At 51.5% G+C, this 16,567-nt stretch overlaps 1 protein-coding gene across 2 annotated transcripts in view; it reads left to right on the top strand.

The window, feature by feature from the left end:
• Window positions 1-12,872, top strand: part of PHGDH (phosphoglycerate dehydrogenase) — a 30,199-nt gene extending 17,327 nt beyond the window's left edge. For both annotated transcript variants that reach the window (XM_015149371.3, XM_015149384.3), the window contains exons 6-12: window positions 4,915-5,047; window positions 5,576-5,724; window positions 7,369-7,521; window positions 9,040-9,172; window positions 10,412-10,542; window positions 11,458-11,695; window positions 12,538-12,872. In XM_015149371.3, the coding sequence (XP_015004857.2) occupies window positions 4,915-5,047; window positions 5,576-5,724; window positions 7,369-7,521; window positions 9,040-9,172; window positions 10,412-10,542; window positions 11,458-11,695; window positions 12,538-12,692 (1,092 nt within the window). In that variant the 3' untranslated portion in view covers window positions 12,693-12,872. The remainder of the gene's footprint in view (window positions 1-4,914; window positions 5,048-5,575; window positions 5,725-7,368; window positions 7,522-9,039; window positions 9,173-10,411; window positions 10,543-11,457; window positions 11,696-12,537) is intronic.
• Window positions 12,873-16,567: the final 3,695 nt, after the last annotated feature.

The raw sequence follows: 16,567 nt of genomic DNA, 5'->3' as shown, positions 1-16,567 counted from the left end.
ACTCTCTACCCTGGGCTGCTTCCGAGAGGTGCAGGGGTATCTGGGACCTTGAGCATCAGTGTCAGGAAATGTCTGACACCTCTCAGGCATGTGTTTGATTGAAAGAGATGTCTAAGGCTTGCTTATTTCAGTGTTAATCTGTGCCTCAGGGCAGGTGACCCACTGAATGTTTAATTCCCATTCCCAGCACGGTGTGGAGGGTGCCGGTGCCTTCGCTTTGCATTTCTTCTGTCCAGATGTCTCTGGAGGGTCATTCTTAACTGTCTTGCTTCCAGAACATGCTCTTTGTAAAGCCCGGAAACATGGCTGGGATCATTCTGCCTCCCACTTCAGCGCCTCCGGGGCTGCCTGGACCTCATCATTCCGGAGGGTCTAAGTGGCCTCTCCTCATGCTCAGCTGCTTACCTCGACCACGTCATTATCATACTTTTGAGTCTGGATGAATTTTGTCTCAGGGCGGAGAGCTCACCAGTTCTAGTGATCTTGGAGAACAAGATTTTCTAAAGGGAAAGGAAGATTCTTGAACATATTGTGAAAGAGACGTATAAGCATCCAGACAGGAAAAGAGGATAAGTGTTTATTAAACACAAGTTATTTCAAACTAACCTCATTCTGCCTTTGGAAACCATTATTAAACTGGTAAGGTATGGAAATCCGTAGATGTCATATACCTGGACTATTTAAAATTATATTTTAATCGTGTAATAAAGGAATGCATTCTCATATAAATTAAAACATAGACAAGGCTATACTTGATTACCACCTGAACGGTAAACATCAGTTTAGCATGTCATCCCGGACTTTTCTATGCATTTGCACAGAATGCGTACAGTTCCATGCCTGTGGAAGGATTCTGTGGCTGCAAAGAATAGAATATTGTTTGGTGATGTTAAGAAAAAAAAACATGTTTATCTCAGAACAACTAAATCTAGCATGTTTTTAAACAGTTGTGTGGAATTTTGTTGCGCAGATAAATTGCTTTTTATTTGGCCAGTCTCTCAATCATGGGCATTTAGCTTGTTTATAGATGTGGACTTCAGTAAGACATCTTTCATGATTCCCTCGGGGTTCAGATGGAGCCCCTTGAGCTTGGTGCTATTAAAGGGATTAGTGCTTGGTGCTTTGTGGAATGGGCCACCTCAGTTTGGAGGGAGATTGTATGCGATAGTGCCAGGCTCTGCCTTGCCCACCGTTCTCATCAACAGCTTGAACCATGTGTCATTTGTGGATGGCAGGAAGCAAGGAGAGGTAGTTAATACTTAAGGGTGCAGAATCAGGTCCGAAAAGACCTGTGAAGGCTAGAATGGGTGGGCACTCTCACAGGAAATTTAGCTAGAATGCACTTCTGCACCCTACTTGTGGGTCCAAAAAGCAGCTAGACAAGTTTGAGGTGTAGAAGCACTTGTCAAAAGCTTTTCTAGGGGAGCAGGACTTTGGTTTACAAAAGAGCAGTGTGGTTATCAGCGGCATAGCTGATAGAAAAGGTAACCTGACATTTGGCAGCATTAAAAGAAGTATGGCTCCCGGAGCAAGGGAGGTGACATTCCTCACACTCTGGCCTGATCAGCCTGCAGCCTGCCTGTGGTCTGAGTCATACAGGTCTTACGCTCTAGACTGTTCTGTCTGCATGAGACTTTTTCTCAGTAGTGTTGCTGAATAATAGGTCGTGACCTCAGAGACGCAACTCATTCATGCTGGTGTGTTCCTTAGAATGTGTTAAGAGGCACAAACCAATCAAGAAGCGAGCCTTGTGCTTTCTTATCAAGGTTTTTGAAGAGGGAACAGACAAGCATCTCTTTAACAGTTTCTTTGTAGCCAGCATTGTGATGAATCCAGCTTTAGCCCAGAGGGATGGATGTTGAACCTGAGGCACCAGTTATCACAGATTCTTTCAGGTCCAGCTAATGTTTGCTGAGGTCTGCTGTGTCAGTTCCTGTGCTTGAAATGACTCTGCGGGGTCAGAATTATTATCCCAGGGTTATAGATAAAGAAACTGAGGCCCAGGAAGGTTCTATGATATGCTGAAGATAATGCGACTACTAACTGGTGAATTCTGGCTCAGCCTTCCAGGCTGGCGTTCTTTGCTCAGTACCACTTGACTTTATTCTTGATCCATTGTAGGTAAACAGTCGCTGTGCCATGCCAGTATGCTTAGCTATTCCAAGGACAGACACTCTCAGGATAGGCAGCTCCTATCTCAGTGTGTTACCTGGAATGCTTACTGCCCAGAGCAGTGATTCTCAAACTCAGAGCCTCAGGTTCTGGCGAGGTGCCTTCAGGACACAGGTGGGAGCCAGGAGGGGCCCAGGGAGACAGCAGGTGGTGGCACTTTGAGCCTTCACCTCTGCAGCTTTGAATTGACCTGTTTGTATATTTGGGTCTCTGTTTAAGATTTCATTGCCCTGGTAGGGAGGGTTCCCATGCTAAACTGAAAATTCAGCTATGGGGCAGAGAGAGCAGGTGACGGTGAGGGTTCTTCTTCAGAGCCTCTTTAACTGGGAGGCCTCCTTGCTCTCCTCTTTGCTCTGCTAAGCCAGCAAGGCCCTGCAGCCAGCATACCAGCCTCTCAGGGCTGCCTTCGGTGGCCTCAGGCAGGTAGGAGCCACCAGCTGCCCTGGAGTCCTGCTTAGAATATGAGGCTTCCTCTGTTGCCTCAACATCAGGAGTCTGGCCTGGGGCTGGGATTGAGGTGAGGGGACTCCTTCATGTTTCTCCCCAAGGCTTCTCTCTGGGAGTAGTCTTTGAATCGTGTGTACCCAGAGGTGCTCCAATGTCTGTATATTAGGACATCTGACCCTTTCCAGCACACATCAGGACCCTGGCAGGCACGTGTGTCCTGGGCCTGTTGTCACCCTTTCCATCCCCTCAACATTGTCTCCTAGTATCAGAACCCCAACCCCCAGCTGAGTTCAGCTCTTCTCTGTCCTGGTTATCTCAAGTGGAAAATGAGAACAGAGGTTTGCTCAGCCAGATTCCTTCCCTGCAGTCATCTGCAGATAAATGAAATACTCTCTGTGAAAGAAGGAAGCTGGGTCAGTGCTTCGCTGACCACTGAGGAAGATGCTCACCTGCTCCTCTCCCCAGGCCCCTCCCTCCAGCCCCAGGCACCTGTCTGTGGAGGAGGTCAGGCTCAGCCTGCAGCGTCCTTCCTCCTGCCAGCCCCCAGGTCGTTCTTGGCTCCTGAGCATGGAGTAGACGTCAGTCAGCCTGGACCTTGTGATCTCTATTGGTGCTCCCTTCCTCTCCCCGCTCCATATGAGAAAAAAAATATACATCTGGATTAGAGATGAACAGGGCCATTGTTCGGGCCGGCCTCAGGACCAGCAGACAAAGAAGACTTGTGACAATGATGGCAGGGGATGGCAGGGATCCCATCTCCTCCCCTGGACACTGTCTCCTCCCACCAGAAATGAGTAGCTTAGAGCTGAGGGGAGCCGCAGTGTCTGAAAAAGACCACCAGCGTTCTGAGCTGGAGGTTGGTGTGGGGCCACTTGGCTTTCCTTATTCCACAAGGCTAATGATGAAGAAAAGGATCCAGAGGCTTCACCTTAATCATACCATTTTAGCTTCTGCCTTATAATTACTGAATTTGAAGTCCTCTTTCCTATTATGTTCTTTTTTATTTTATTTTATTTATTTTTTTTTTCTGAGACATCTTGTTCTATCACCCAGGCTAGAGTGCAGTGGCACAATCTTGGCTCACTGCAGCCTCAACCTCCTAAGCCCAAGTGATCCTCCTGCCTCAGCCTTCTGAGTGGCACAGGTGCGTGCCACCACACTTGGCTAATTTTTTTAAAAATTTTTGTAGAGGTGGGATCTCACTATGTTGCCCCAGCTAGTCTCCGACTCCTGGGGTCAAATGATCCTCCTGCCTCAGCCTCCCAAAGTGCATGAGCCATAGCACCCAGCTTTCCCATTATGTTCTAAAGTATCTATTCTGTATCCCTAATTTCAAAAGTAATTTATGAATAATGTAGTAGAGAACTTAAAACCACAGGAAAGTATAAAGGAGAAAAATAATTCCACTACCCAGAGACAACCGCTGTGAAAGTACTATGCTGTGTGTTCTTTGTTTTTGTCTAATCCTGGGCTCACTCTTTATATTCTCTCTCGGAGTTCAGGGGGATTTTTCTTCAAATAATTCCCAGTGATTGCACGTGAGAGTGAGGGATGGCTGCAATGATCCGCCCAGCTCCTTCATTTAGGATTGACGACCCAGGTCCAGGGGAACTGACCTGTACCTTTCCACACAGTGGGCAGTGACTGGGGGAGGACACAGGCCAGGCTTCCTGGTTTAGAGGACATGCAGTCTCACTCCCACTCCGGGTCCTGCCTTGTACCCCTGTTGCCCTCCTCCTTCGCCTCTGCTCACTTTGTTTTAGTACCTGATGCACCTGTCTGTTTTCTGGACTGGACCCTCCAGCTGCAGCTGCCATTTCTCCTCCTCCCTTTCCTGGCTGTCCACTCCCCACATGACTGCCCTCCCTCCCTCCCTCAGGGCTCCCCGCTTTCTAAGGACTTCCAAGCTCCAACTTGTCCAGACGTACATGCGCTATTGTTGCATCTGTGTGTGGTCAGAGCATGGAGGCAGACGCACCTTCTTCTGAGCTCTGGTTGTGCCCCTCCTCACTGTGGAAGCCCTGCTTCCCTCAGCTCTCAAGCAGACAAGAACAGTCCCAGCATCATTGTGTTGTCATGAGAATTCATTAAGCTCAGCATGGTACTTAGTATATTGCAGATGGTGCTTACTATAGGGAGCATGGTACTTAGTGTATGGTAAATTAACTGGAGAATTAATTAAGCTGAGCATGGTACTTAATATATGGTAAATGCTCAAAAAATGTTTGCCATTCTTAATAATAACACTACTAATAATTAAGAATGGCACTCTCCCTCTCTCTTGCTTCCTACCAGACTATAGGGTATGACCCCATCATTTCCCCAGAGGTCTCGGCCTCCTTTGGTGTTGAGCAGCTGCCCCTGGAGGAGATCTGGCCTCTCTGTGATTTCATCACTGTGCACACTCCTCTCCTGCCCTCCACGACAGGTAGGTGTGTCCTTACATTGTGGATTGGTCACAGAAGCCACAGACCAGTTAACAAATGGGCCCTCCATCTGGGCCTTCTCCAGACAGTGGTAATGAGCTGCGGGGAGAGGTCCACCTGGGTCCTGCAGAGCCTGATGCTTTATTAGACACCGCTGCATCGGATAGGGGAGAGTGAGCCAGCTAGAAGTGCTTGGGGTCTAGGTGAGCTGAGCACAGGGATGACCAGTGACCCCCATGGATGCTTTCTGCAGCCCCTACAGGGCTTTCTGATTCCCAGACCCACTTGAAACAGTAATATCTCAAGAATTTCTAAGATGTTTCTAAACTGAGTCTGGCCCAGATCCATAACAGGGACTCCTGCCCCAGAGCATCTGAGGAGGAAGAGATGAGAGCAAAGAAGCTGCCATCCTACAGGAGAGAGGCTCTGAGAAAGAGCTGGCTCGAGGAAAGGGACGACCTCTGGCAGCCAGGGATGAGCGTGGGGATCCTGGTGCTGCCCCAGCAGGAAGATGCTTCGCTTTCTTCCAGGCTTGCTGAATGACAACACCTTTGCCCAGTGCAAGAAGGGGGTGCGTGTGGTGAACTGTGCCCGTGGAGGGATTGTGGACGAAGGCGCCCTGCTCCGGGCCCTGCAGTCTGGCCAGTGTGCCGGGGCTGCACTGGACGTGTTTACGGAAGTAAGTGCCTGGCAGCCTCAGAGTCAGGAGGAGGGGAGAGAGAGGGAGCAGAGAGGCCCATGGCAGGGAAAGCCTGGCGTTTTACAGAAGGCCTGTAGCTTATAGTCTCTTTCATCCATGGTAAACAGGTGAAAACGGTGTTGCCGAAAACACACCTTTGTGGTTTGAGGAGTCCTTGCGGAGCCTCGTATGGAGGCAGCTATGTGGTTTTCTTCAAAACTCGGGTTTTAAAGGGGACCCAATTCCTGGTTCCAGGCTTCTCAGACTGCTAACATATTGACAAAGATAGAGCCACAAATCAGTTCTGAGGTTGAGGGTCTGGAGCAGGGAGAGAGGGGGCTTTAGTTTATAGTTGAGGGACACTGATGGATATGCAGTCCCGTTGCCAAGATGTCCTTTTCAGTGTCCATGGGCACTCCTTTTTCCTTCTTCTCTTCCTGGGTGGACAGAAGCCCGAGGATACTGGCAGTATTCCCCCAGGGTCCTCGGGGTGGGCTGCTCTCCCAGCAGGAGCAGAGGCTCGGCCTCATGCCAGATCCAGTAGGGAAGAGTGCATTTGCGCTTGAATCCTGTTGGCTCCTCTCCTGAAAGATCCTGCCCCCAACATTGGATCTTCCCCCGGTGAGGAAGGGGAAAGGGCATGGACTTTGGATTAGGTAGTTGTGGTTTGCAGGTTATTAGCTGTGTGTCCTTGGAAGGTCACTGGCCCTCTCTGAGCCCCTGTAGCACTCATTGTGTACTCCCAGCCCAGGGCACACAGTGCCTTTTGGTTTGTAACATTGGTCATCTTTCTCAACTCTTAGATCATAAGCTCCCTGAAGGCAGGGCAAGCCTTGTCCATCTTTGTATCACCATCCTCCCTAATATAGCATCTCCTCCTGCTCTCTTCAGCATCCTTGTACCATTTCCTGGTGGTACAGGACTCACAGGGTTACCTGGTTACATGTGGCCAGGACTCACAGGGTTAAATGGTCAAAATTCAATGGGACCAACAGAGCTGAGGAGAATGGCCAGAAGATGCCTAAATAACATTCCCAGGGGCAATCTTCTCAGTGAGCAGAAAGGTGGAAAAGACCCTGGAGGGTGGGGTGGAGGTGCCACAGATGGACAACCTGTTCTGATGAGAGCCAAGATGCAGTTACCTGCGTGGAGTGTCTTGGAAGAGCAGGACACTGTGCTACAAGTCCAGCAACGCACATCGACAGCAAGTGCTGCATGGATGCGGGGGGGTGAGTTTCAGGGAAAAGCCCAGTAACAACAACAGTAGCTCCCATGGGTTGACAACCTCCCATGGTAAACGTGCATAATCCCCACAGTAATGTTATGAGGGAGATAGGATCAACCCATTTCACAGACAAAGAAACTGAAGCTTAGATCAAGGTTCACCCCCAAGGCACCTAGGTGGTTAAGTGGTGAAGGTGAGATTTGAATCTGGTTCACACTTTCTGCTCTGTCCACTCTGCTGAGATGGAACATTCATGAGGAAACCCAGTATTGAGTCCAGTGACCACCCTGACAAAACAGAAGTGGAAGGCACCGGCACTCCTGACTGCCTTCCCTCCAACCTTCCCTGTTCCCTGGGGTGGTCCAAGAGGGTGTGACAAGTCCGTGGCAGCCAGCCTAGAGGCATCTCTTTCTGGACAGGAGCCACCACGGGACCGGGCCTTGGTGGACCATGAGAATGTCATCAGCTGTCCCCACCTGGGTGCCAGCACCAAGGAGGCGCAGAGCCGCTGTGGGGAGGAGATAGCTGTGCAGTTCGTGGACATGGTGAAGGGGAAATCTCTCGCGGGGGTTGTAAGTATCACCACCTGGGGCTGGGGGCCAGGAGTCAGAGGAAGGAGAGGAAGGCAGACATCTTGTAGGGGCTGGTGGCAGCATGGGTGAACAGATTCAGCCCTGGGAGCTAAAGATAAGGGAAATCTGCTTGAGTCAGCACTCTCCGCAGTGGGTGGGCGGGAGCCTCCCGTCTCCAGCCTTGATAGCAGAGGCCTTGGCAGCAGAGAGCCCGGCTCAGGCCTGTTATATCGTAGTCTTGCTGCAGAGATTGTGGCCCTTCCCAGGCCCAGCCTCTAGAGAAAGGCTCCTTTGTTCTCCACATGCCTTGGGAATGAAGGAGTGCTGTTTAGGTGCCAGCTGGACGCAGCAGGTGGGGACGTGGTTGAGGGGGTGGCCTGTGTAGAAAATTTGCACCCTGTAAGCTCCCCAGACCCTGCCTTGACAGCCTGCCCTTCCTACTCCCAAATGAACCCGCCATGCTGGCTGACCCCCTTGTTTTCCCCAAATCATGGCATAAGACCACCACTTCTTGTCTTTGCTTCTGTCAAGCCCTTCCTGACATGTGCGTCTCCTACGAGCTTAACCTGACCTACACTTCAAGTCCTGCCTCATTCATTCAGTCTGTGGATATTCCTTAAGTTTCACTGGATACCAGACGTTGTCATAGCTCTTGGGAGACGCAGGTGCATGAGGGAGGCATAGCTCTCCTTCCAGGGGCTTGCTGCCTCCTTTTGAAGTCTTGCTTGGCCTTTCCAGCCCCTTCTCAATTCTGAGAACCACTTTCTTTCTTGTTATTAAGGTTCAGTCCCATGGGGTGTTTGTTTGTTTGTTTTCTTTTGTTTTGTTTTGTTTTTTCCTAATCTTCCTACTTAACCTAAATTCTAAGCTCCCTGAGGACAGAAAAACGTGACGCAAGCCTCTCTGCAGTTTGTGTGGGTGGGCCCAGGCCATGGAGTCAGAGTCAGGGAAATGGGCTGGGTGTTCTCAGCTGTCCTGGCTGACCCTCAGCTGGGCAATTTTTGCTGGTGAGGACAGCACTGTGGCAGGAGAGGCGGGGATTTTGGTTCTGTCCTCCCACCTCTGGATTGAGAGCCCAGCCCTCCAGGCCTCTCTGCCCCCTCCATCCTGAGGAAGCCCACACAGCAGAGAGGACAGAGGATGCGGACAGGTCGGAGTCTTTGCTGGCCTCCTCGCATGCTGCTGGTCCTAGCCCTGCTGACTTCCATGGACTCCCCCCGCCCCCACCGCCCCACCACTTCCATGGAGGGGGCTGGGGCGGACACAGTTCGGCGAAAGGAACCATTTTGAGTGGTTGTGGCCTTCTGTGTCCATTGCTGGCTCTACAGCTCCCCTCATCTGTAGGAACAAGTCCTTGTCCTGTTGTTAGTGACTGGTGGAAGTTGTCACCCACCAGGCACCAAGCATGAGTGACCCTATACTGTCTTTCTGGTGGAGCTGGGTCTTGGCGGCCAGATCTTGATTCAGGCTCTGCCATGCCTCTTCCAGACCACAGCCCCGCTCCTCCATTCTCTGCAGGTTAATGCCCAGGCGCTGACCAGTGCCTTCTCTCCACACACCAAGCCTTGGATTGGTCTGGCAGAAGCTCTGGGGACACTGATGCGAGCCTGGGCTGGGTCCCCCAAAGGGACCATCCAGGTGATAACACAGGGTGAGCTGGGGACCTTGCAGAGGGAGAGGAAGGAGGGCATGAGGGGGTGTGGGATCTGCCCTGCTGGGTGTATCTGCTACAGGACACAGGGTTAGTGAGAGGCAGTGGGGATGGCTTGGGCCCTGAGTATAGCTCCCTTACTACTGGTGGGAGGGTGGTAAAGGGAGGGGTAGAAAAAGTCATTGGAAAGATGTACTGAGTATTCATAAATCATGTTTATGTAGCATTTTTAAGATGTAGATATTTTGGGTACAAGAGAGACCTCTACAGGAGATAGAGTTTCGTGTGAGAGGGCGTAGGATAGCCGGAGGGAGGCCCTCATTAAGCAACAGGATGCTGGATTCTGGTTTTGGGCCCTGTCTCTTGCCTGCTGTGTGACTCTCCCTTCTGAGGCTTGGATTCTTCAGTTATAAAGTGAGAGTTAGGGGCAGATGAACCGAAGGCGGGAGGACACTTTGTGCTCTGTGACTAACCAAGGTGGTCCCTTGGGCCGTCTGACAGCCCTTGAGGGTGTTTGCTCAGCTGTGGAGTGGGAATGAGAGCAGTGTCCTCTGTCCACCTCTCGGGCTGCTGAGCAGGCTGTGGTCCCCTTTGCAGTGGATCCAGTACTGTGCAGATGTGGTTGAGTGACCGAGGAGGGCTCCAGTTTCCTTAACCCTGTAGAAGTGTGTCTTTCTCCACGGACTGTTGGGCGTCTCACTCTTGGGGAGAGATTGCAGGGTGAGGGCAGCTAAACCCCAGGCATTGACAATACCAGGGAAGGGCAGAGCCAGGGGGTCCCCACTGGCCTGGGTGTCCGAGCCCTGAAGGAAACAAGCCTGGGAGCTGGGCAGCAGTTGCTTCAGTTGCTTCTTTCTGCTTCGATTTCCTGAGGCTGGCAAGGCTCTGAGTGTCAGGGAGGGGTAAGAGTAGGGAATTTGCCAGTGTCCCCTGGGAGAATAAGAGGTAGGCCAGGATGGCCAAGCCAGGTGCAGGGTTGGGGAGTGGAGTGGAGTTGGACTGAATTTTGGAGAGGAGTTTCTCAGGGTGGTTAAAACATCCTGGGTTTCCTGGCTTGGGCCCAGATTATGCCTCCTTTGAGCCCACTGAAGGGCAAGTGGACCTGCCTGGGGCAGACTCCTTGGAGTCCCCAGGATAGCGAGGAGCCTATCGTCCAGAGCTAGGTGCCAGTGGCTTCCTGCCCCCCTCCTGTGGTGCTCAACAAACAGTGACCTCATGGTGGCTTCTCTCTGTCCCCAGGGACATCCCTGAAGAATGCTGGGAACTGCCTAAGCCCCGCAGTCATTGTCGGCCTCCTGAAAGAGGCTTCCAAGCAGGCGGATGTGAATTTGGTTAACGCCAAGCTGCTGGTGAAAGAGGCTGGCCTCGATGTGCGCCCCCCTCCCCGACGCTACCTCCCCATCCCTGTCAGCCCTAGTCTTCCCCACATTTCCAGAGCCCGTTCGCTGAGCGGAGGCCTAGGTGCCAGCCTTGCATCGGCCTGTCTACCTGTGAGGGGTAGCTGCAGTTTCTTCATCTGCAAAATGGAGACTGCCTGGCCCCAAGGGTTGCTAATGGCACTGCTTTGTGTATGAGTGCTGTGGGAACGGAGGCAGTAGCAGCGGCCCCATTTCACAGCCAAAGAAAATGACGAGCCAGTGTGTTTGCCTCTGCCCGACATGGCTGCCAGGCCGTGTTTGACTCTGCCTAACTCCCCTCAGGGCTCCTCATGCCGTAGTACCCGGGTTCTTGATTCACTTGCAAGCTCTGGGAGCAAGCAGCATGTCCTACTGCCTCGCACGGCTTCCTATTGGCGCCTTCCCCTCTGGTTCCCTGTTTAGATCAAAGTCTGTTTCAAAGCCTGTTGCTCAGTCAGTGGGAGCTGGCAGAAGGGATAGGCAGTAAAACTTCCATGTCTTCACCCCTCTGCTCCACTCCACTCCTGCATGCCAGTCATGCCACTGATGCTATGCAGGAAGCAGTGTCAGAGCAGGAGGGGCCAGAGTGGAGTCTCCTCACAGCCCTGCCTCCCTCCTTTTCTTTCCTCCCTATTTCCCTCCAAGCCTTCGCCTGTGCCTGGCAGACCTCTTTGCCCTCTCTTTAAGGAGGTCATTGGCTGTTCCAGGAAGCTGATGCCGAAGGGCACACAGCTTGGCCCATTTGCCCCCTCCCTTCTGGTCCTGAATTACTGAGCACATTATCCAGGCTGGAGCCCTACATCCTACCAATGCGTGATTCGGCCAAGAGAGGAGGGTGGGTGTGGTGCAGCCAGGAGGAGTAACTGTCGCCTTGCCTTCTCCACACAGGTCACCACCTCTCACAGCCCCGCTGCACCAGGGGAGCAAGGCTTCGGGGAATGCCTCCTGGCCGTGGCCCTGGCAGGCGCCCCTTACCAGGCTGTGGGCTTGGTCCAGGGCACTACACCTGTACTGCAGGGGCTCAATGGAGCTGTCTTCAGGCCAGAAGTGCCTCTCCGCAGGGGCCTGCCCCTGCTCCTATTCCGAACTCAGACCTCTGACCCTGCAATGCTGCCTACCATGATTGGTGAGGAGGGCCTTGTAGGGCTGGCTGGTGTCCTTGAGGCTGGGGTGGAGTCTGCCCTGGAATTGGACCCTACCCACCGTCCTTTAGCCCCTCTTCATGCCCCAGGGTGTCTCTGGATCTGCACCATACAGAGAGTTTGTCATGCCAGTTTCCAGAACATTCAGGGAGTGGATACTCAGTTCAAAGAGGGAAAGTGCCTTATCCAGGGTCATAGAGCAGCATGGCAGGGGTGGGGCCAGAGCCTCTATTCCTGCCCAGTTGTGGGTTCCCAGCTCGCCGTGTTAAGCACACTGGACCTGCCTGTGGAGCCATAGCCCAGGAGTTCAGGGACATTGAGAGCAGGTTTCTTACTCCTGCCTGCTGGCCCCATGGCCGTCCCTGGTGGCCAGCCCAGCTGCAGCAAAGCCTACGAAGCTTCTAGCCATGGTGGGCATCTCGGACCTGCCCCAGTCCGCGGGGACTTGGGCTGTAGGTGTTTCGGAGCACATCCATGTTTGGCGGAGGGTGTGCCTTCAAACCCTGAAGGGCCTAATTTCACTATTCTTGCTGGCTGCCCAAGGGAACTTTCCTGCTTTTCTCCCTTGCTGTTGGCTGGATACAACTGGCAATCAGGAAGTCAAGAGCTACAGCTGATGGTCACGGTGTTCCCAGAGAGTCAGGAATATCCATGGAAGCTGGGCAGATGCCCTCTCGCTCTCCCATCTCAGCTCTTTGACTCTGAGACCATCGTCCCCTCATTGCACCTTTGATCACAGAAGCTTAGAACTTCTGACTCTGCTCCCAATCCCTCGCTCCTTTTTCCCCTATGCCCTGTGCCATCCAGGAGTTTCTTCTATTTCCAGGCCTCCTGGCAGAGGCAGGCGTGCGGCTGCTGTCCTACCAGACATCACTGGTGTCAGATGGGGAGACCTGGCACGTCATGGGCATCTCCTCCTTGCTGCCCAGCCTGGAAGCTTGGAAGCCGCACGTGACCGAGGCCTTCCAGTTCCACTTCTAACCTTGGGGCTCACTCACTGGTCCCCGCCTCTGGGGCTTTTCTGAAGAAACCTACCCACTGTGATCAACAGGGAGAGAAGATCCACATTCTTGGGCTGAACACAGGCCTCTGACACTGCTTACACTGCACTCTGACCCTGTGGTACAGCAATAACTATCTTAATAAAGAGCCAACCCCCAACTCCTCCTGCATCTTTGTGTGGTCATTATCCTAAAGAGCCACCAGAGGGCGTCCAAAGGCAGACGTAGGGTTTGCTTTAGACTGCGGGAGGGTAGTGGATGTGGGGGAAGACTGGGATGGGCAAATGGCTTGGTTGTGAGTTGCTTGAAGATGATCTCTCTCTTGTCTGTCTAAGGCTACTCAGAGGCACTTTTACACAGCTCAATGTATTTCACAGTGCTACGGTATTTCAGATCCCTTCCATCTGGGAATGTACATGCACATTAATAAGTAAGATACAACACACAAGCCCAGCATTATGTACCAGGCACTGGGCTAGGTGCTTTACTTTAAGAGGAGAATTCAAACCTGACCCTTTTTCCATAGAAGTCTGGTGGGAGGGACAGAGCATGCAGAGGTCACTGGAAGCGGTGAGTGATGCTACAACAGAGGCGTATAGGAAATTCTCTTGAGTCCAGAGGAGGAAGTTATTTGAGCTAAGGAGATTGGTATCTCGGGAGATGTTTAGAAGGATTTCATAAGGGAAGGAAAGTGTAAAATCATGGGGATATGAGAATATTTGGCAAGTTCACAAAGTAAGTTCAGTGTGGGTTGATGAACATGTCACTTTTTTTTGAAAGATTATTTTCATGAAAAATACAGCTAAACAGTACTCTACCCAAAAGATTCACTTCAGAGAGTTTTTTCCCCCATTAATAAGGGATGATCCATTCTTAGTGTGTGCCCAGTAGTGTCTGTTTCTGAGATTCCTGGCCTGGCTAAGAAGGCTTGACATGGGGCAGTTGCTTGGCACTGGCAGGGGCGAGTCCAGCACTCTGGCCTCCTTCGTTTTGTGATGGAGCTAAGCGTCGGTAAGAACTCCAGCATTAAGGGCTGTGTTATCGTCTGCAGTGAGCTCAGAGGCGTTGTCCTTGCTGTAGCTAACTTTGAAGAGAATGGGCCTGGGTGTGAATGCCACCGTCAGCTTTGGAAGCTGTCTGACCATGAGTTCAGTGTTGGTATGAGGTGGTATCTCACCGTGGTTTTGATTTGCATTTCCCTGATGACTAAGTAAATAGGCCAGACACAAAAAGAAAATTATTACATGTACTCACTTATATGTGGAATCAAAAAAAAAAGTCACATCTATTGACATAGGGACTGGAAAAGCAGTTGAGGGGGGTGTCTAGGGAGATATAGATCAAAGAATGTAAAGTAGAAAATAGGCCGGGCGTGGTGGCTCAAGCCTGTAATCCCAGCACTTTAGGAGGCCGAGACGGGCGGATCACGAGGTCAGGAGATCGAGACCATCCTGGTTAACACGGTGAAACCCCATCTCTACTAAAAAATACAAAAAACTAGCTGGGCGAGGTGGCGGGCGCCTGTAGTCCCAGCTACTCAGGAGGCTGAGGCAGGAGAATGGCGTGAACCCGGGAGGCAGAGCTTGCAGTGAGCTGAGATCCGGCCACTGCACTCCAGCCTGGGCGACAGAGCGAGACTCCAGTCTCAAAAAAAAAAAAAAAAAGAAAATACATAGGATGAGTAAGTCAAAAGATCTAATGTACAACATGAGGACTATAGTTAATAATATTGTATTGTACTGAGGATTTTTGCTAAATTAGTAGATTGCAGCTGCTTTTGCCATGATGGCAGTGGGGATGGGTAACTTTGTAAAATAATGAACATGCTAATTTGTTCCATTACAGTAACCATTTTACTACATATATGTATCTTACAACATCATGTTCTATCCCTCAAACATATACAATGAAATTTTTGAAAAACCCAGCTAGTGCTACAGGGAGGGTGCCATGGACTCCCTCGTGCTCTCTGTGGCATGTGGCATCTCTTCACTGCCCTTCACTGCACTCTGAACTTCTAGAGTAGAAGTTCATTCTTGTGCACACTGGCTGGGAAGCAGAAGGCTGGCTGTGAGCTCAGGGTGGAGGCAGGGCAAAAGCTGGGCCACACACAGAATCTACCTCAGCGTGCTGACTCCTGAAGGTGTGATCAGTGTGTCCCCCTAGAGCCTGCGCTTGTCTCTCAGTCAGTGGCGGGGCCATCCTTTCCATCAGTTTTAACATCACATGTTGAGTATTCCCGTTTGAATGAGTGTATCATAGCCCAATTCTTGCCCAATCTGCCATCCTCTCTCCTGCCCTAGGTCACCCTGCGTGAATTTTTGCCCACAGGCAAAGTCTTTATTTGCAGGATATCTGTAGACTTTAGGGTGAAAATGTTGACAGAGTCATTGGCAGCTCATTCCCTCGTGTGCTGACCTTACATGGGGGAGAGGGCTTTGTTCAGAGCAGGCAGGGATCAGTGTCCCAGAGCTGCCAGAGGAAGGCCTCGGGCTCAGAATAAAAGTCGGTGAATAAAGGAAGTTGGAGGGAGCCGGGGCCTCTGCACGTGCAATGGTGGCAAAAACTAAGGCCCTGCGGGTGAACCAGTGCTGATGCCCAGCTGGTGTACGGGGTGTGGGCAGTGTCCATTCAGTTGGTCAGCCCTTGACAACCTGGTTGTCGAGTATGTTTAATATCCTATTTGTGCTCAAATGCTTCCCTAGTGGAGACAGGCCTGGCCTCTGATGCAGGACGTATGGGAAGTTCTGGTTGCTGAGGCTGACTGAGGCTGAGGGAGCCAGTTTCAGCACCAACACCCCACAGTGAGCTCCTGTGTGGATAGAAGGCCAGGCCCCAGGCCTCTTGTCTCCAGAGCTAAGATGAATGCTGGCTTTTCTCCCCTGCACACGGACACCGAAAGGCACATGTTGTTCTGCTAGGGATGCCAACCAGGTTGAGGGCCCCTAAACATCTTGCTGAGGAGGTGCAGGCAGCAGGAGGGAAGCAAAGAGAGGCTGGTAAGTGGTGGCCGCAGCTGGTGTGATGAGTAGAGTTTTGCAGGCACCTTGAGAGAGGCCTGGGAAGGCAGTCAGCTGATGCTGGATTCGCTGAACAAATTGGGGCTTATCCGGGATTTGTTGTGGCATGACCAGCCTTGAGAAAAACAGTGAAGGGAACAGATCCAGCTTCTCATTCCCGTGGGGCCGTTTTTAAGCGCTCCCTGAGGCCTCCTCTCCTGCCCCCACCAGTTCTGCTCCCCTCCAATAGAAAAGATCCTCTCTGTTTTCCATGGTGCCCTTTCCTCACGGGGGTGGCTGAGGAAACTTTCTAAAAGGAAGTGATGACAACACCCTGATACTTTCCCTCTCCTCCCACTCCCTTCCTCAATTCAATCCCCACCTCCCTGAACCATTGCTATTTTATAAGAGGACCCTAGAAGAAGCAGTGCCCTCCCCGAAGGGGGAAAGATCCTGTAATGGAATAATTTCCTGCCAGGTATCAACATTTATTTAGTTTTTTACTTTTGGCTGTAGAAGGCAAAAACTTGTTAACCTTTGCCTTGTGTTTATTTGTTCAAATAACAGCAGCAAGGAATGACCAAGAAGATCTTAACTACAGCTCCTGCTGGCCCCTGTCTGCTGCTCTCTGTCTATGCAGTGTCTTTAGATCAGGGCTGGAGGAAGCTGTGTTCTACCATTCTTATTTGCCTTGTCTCTGTCATAGTACTTGGCATGTGGCAGAAATACAATGGAATTGCGAGGGGACAGAGGCAGCCTGTGAGGCAAGGACCCAGCCCTCTGACCCAGGAGGTCTAGCAGGCTTGCTGCCTGTTAGCTGGGTTTGTATTCTGGGTTCCAAGAAACACAGGAATCA

This window comes from Macaca mulatta, chromosome 1 (genome assembly GCF_049350105.2).
Source record: "Macaca mulatta isolate MMU2019108-1 chromosome 1, T2T-MMU8v2.0, whole genome shotgun sequence".
NCBI classification, from domain to species: domain Eukaryota; kingdom Metazoa; phylum Chordata; class Mammalia; order Primates; family Cercopithecidae; genus Macaca; species Macaca mulatta.
The sequence above is the reverse complement of the archived record's forward strand: the minus strand, read 5'-3'. Positions and strand labels throughout refer to the sequence as shown.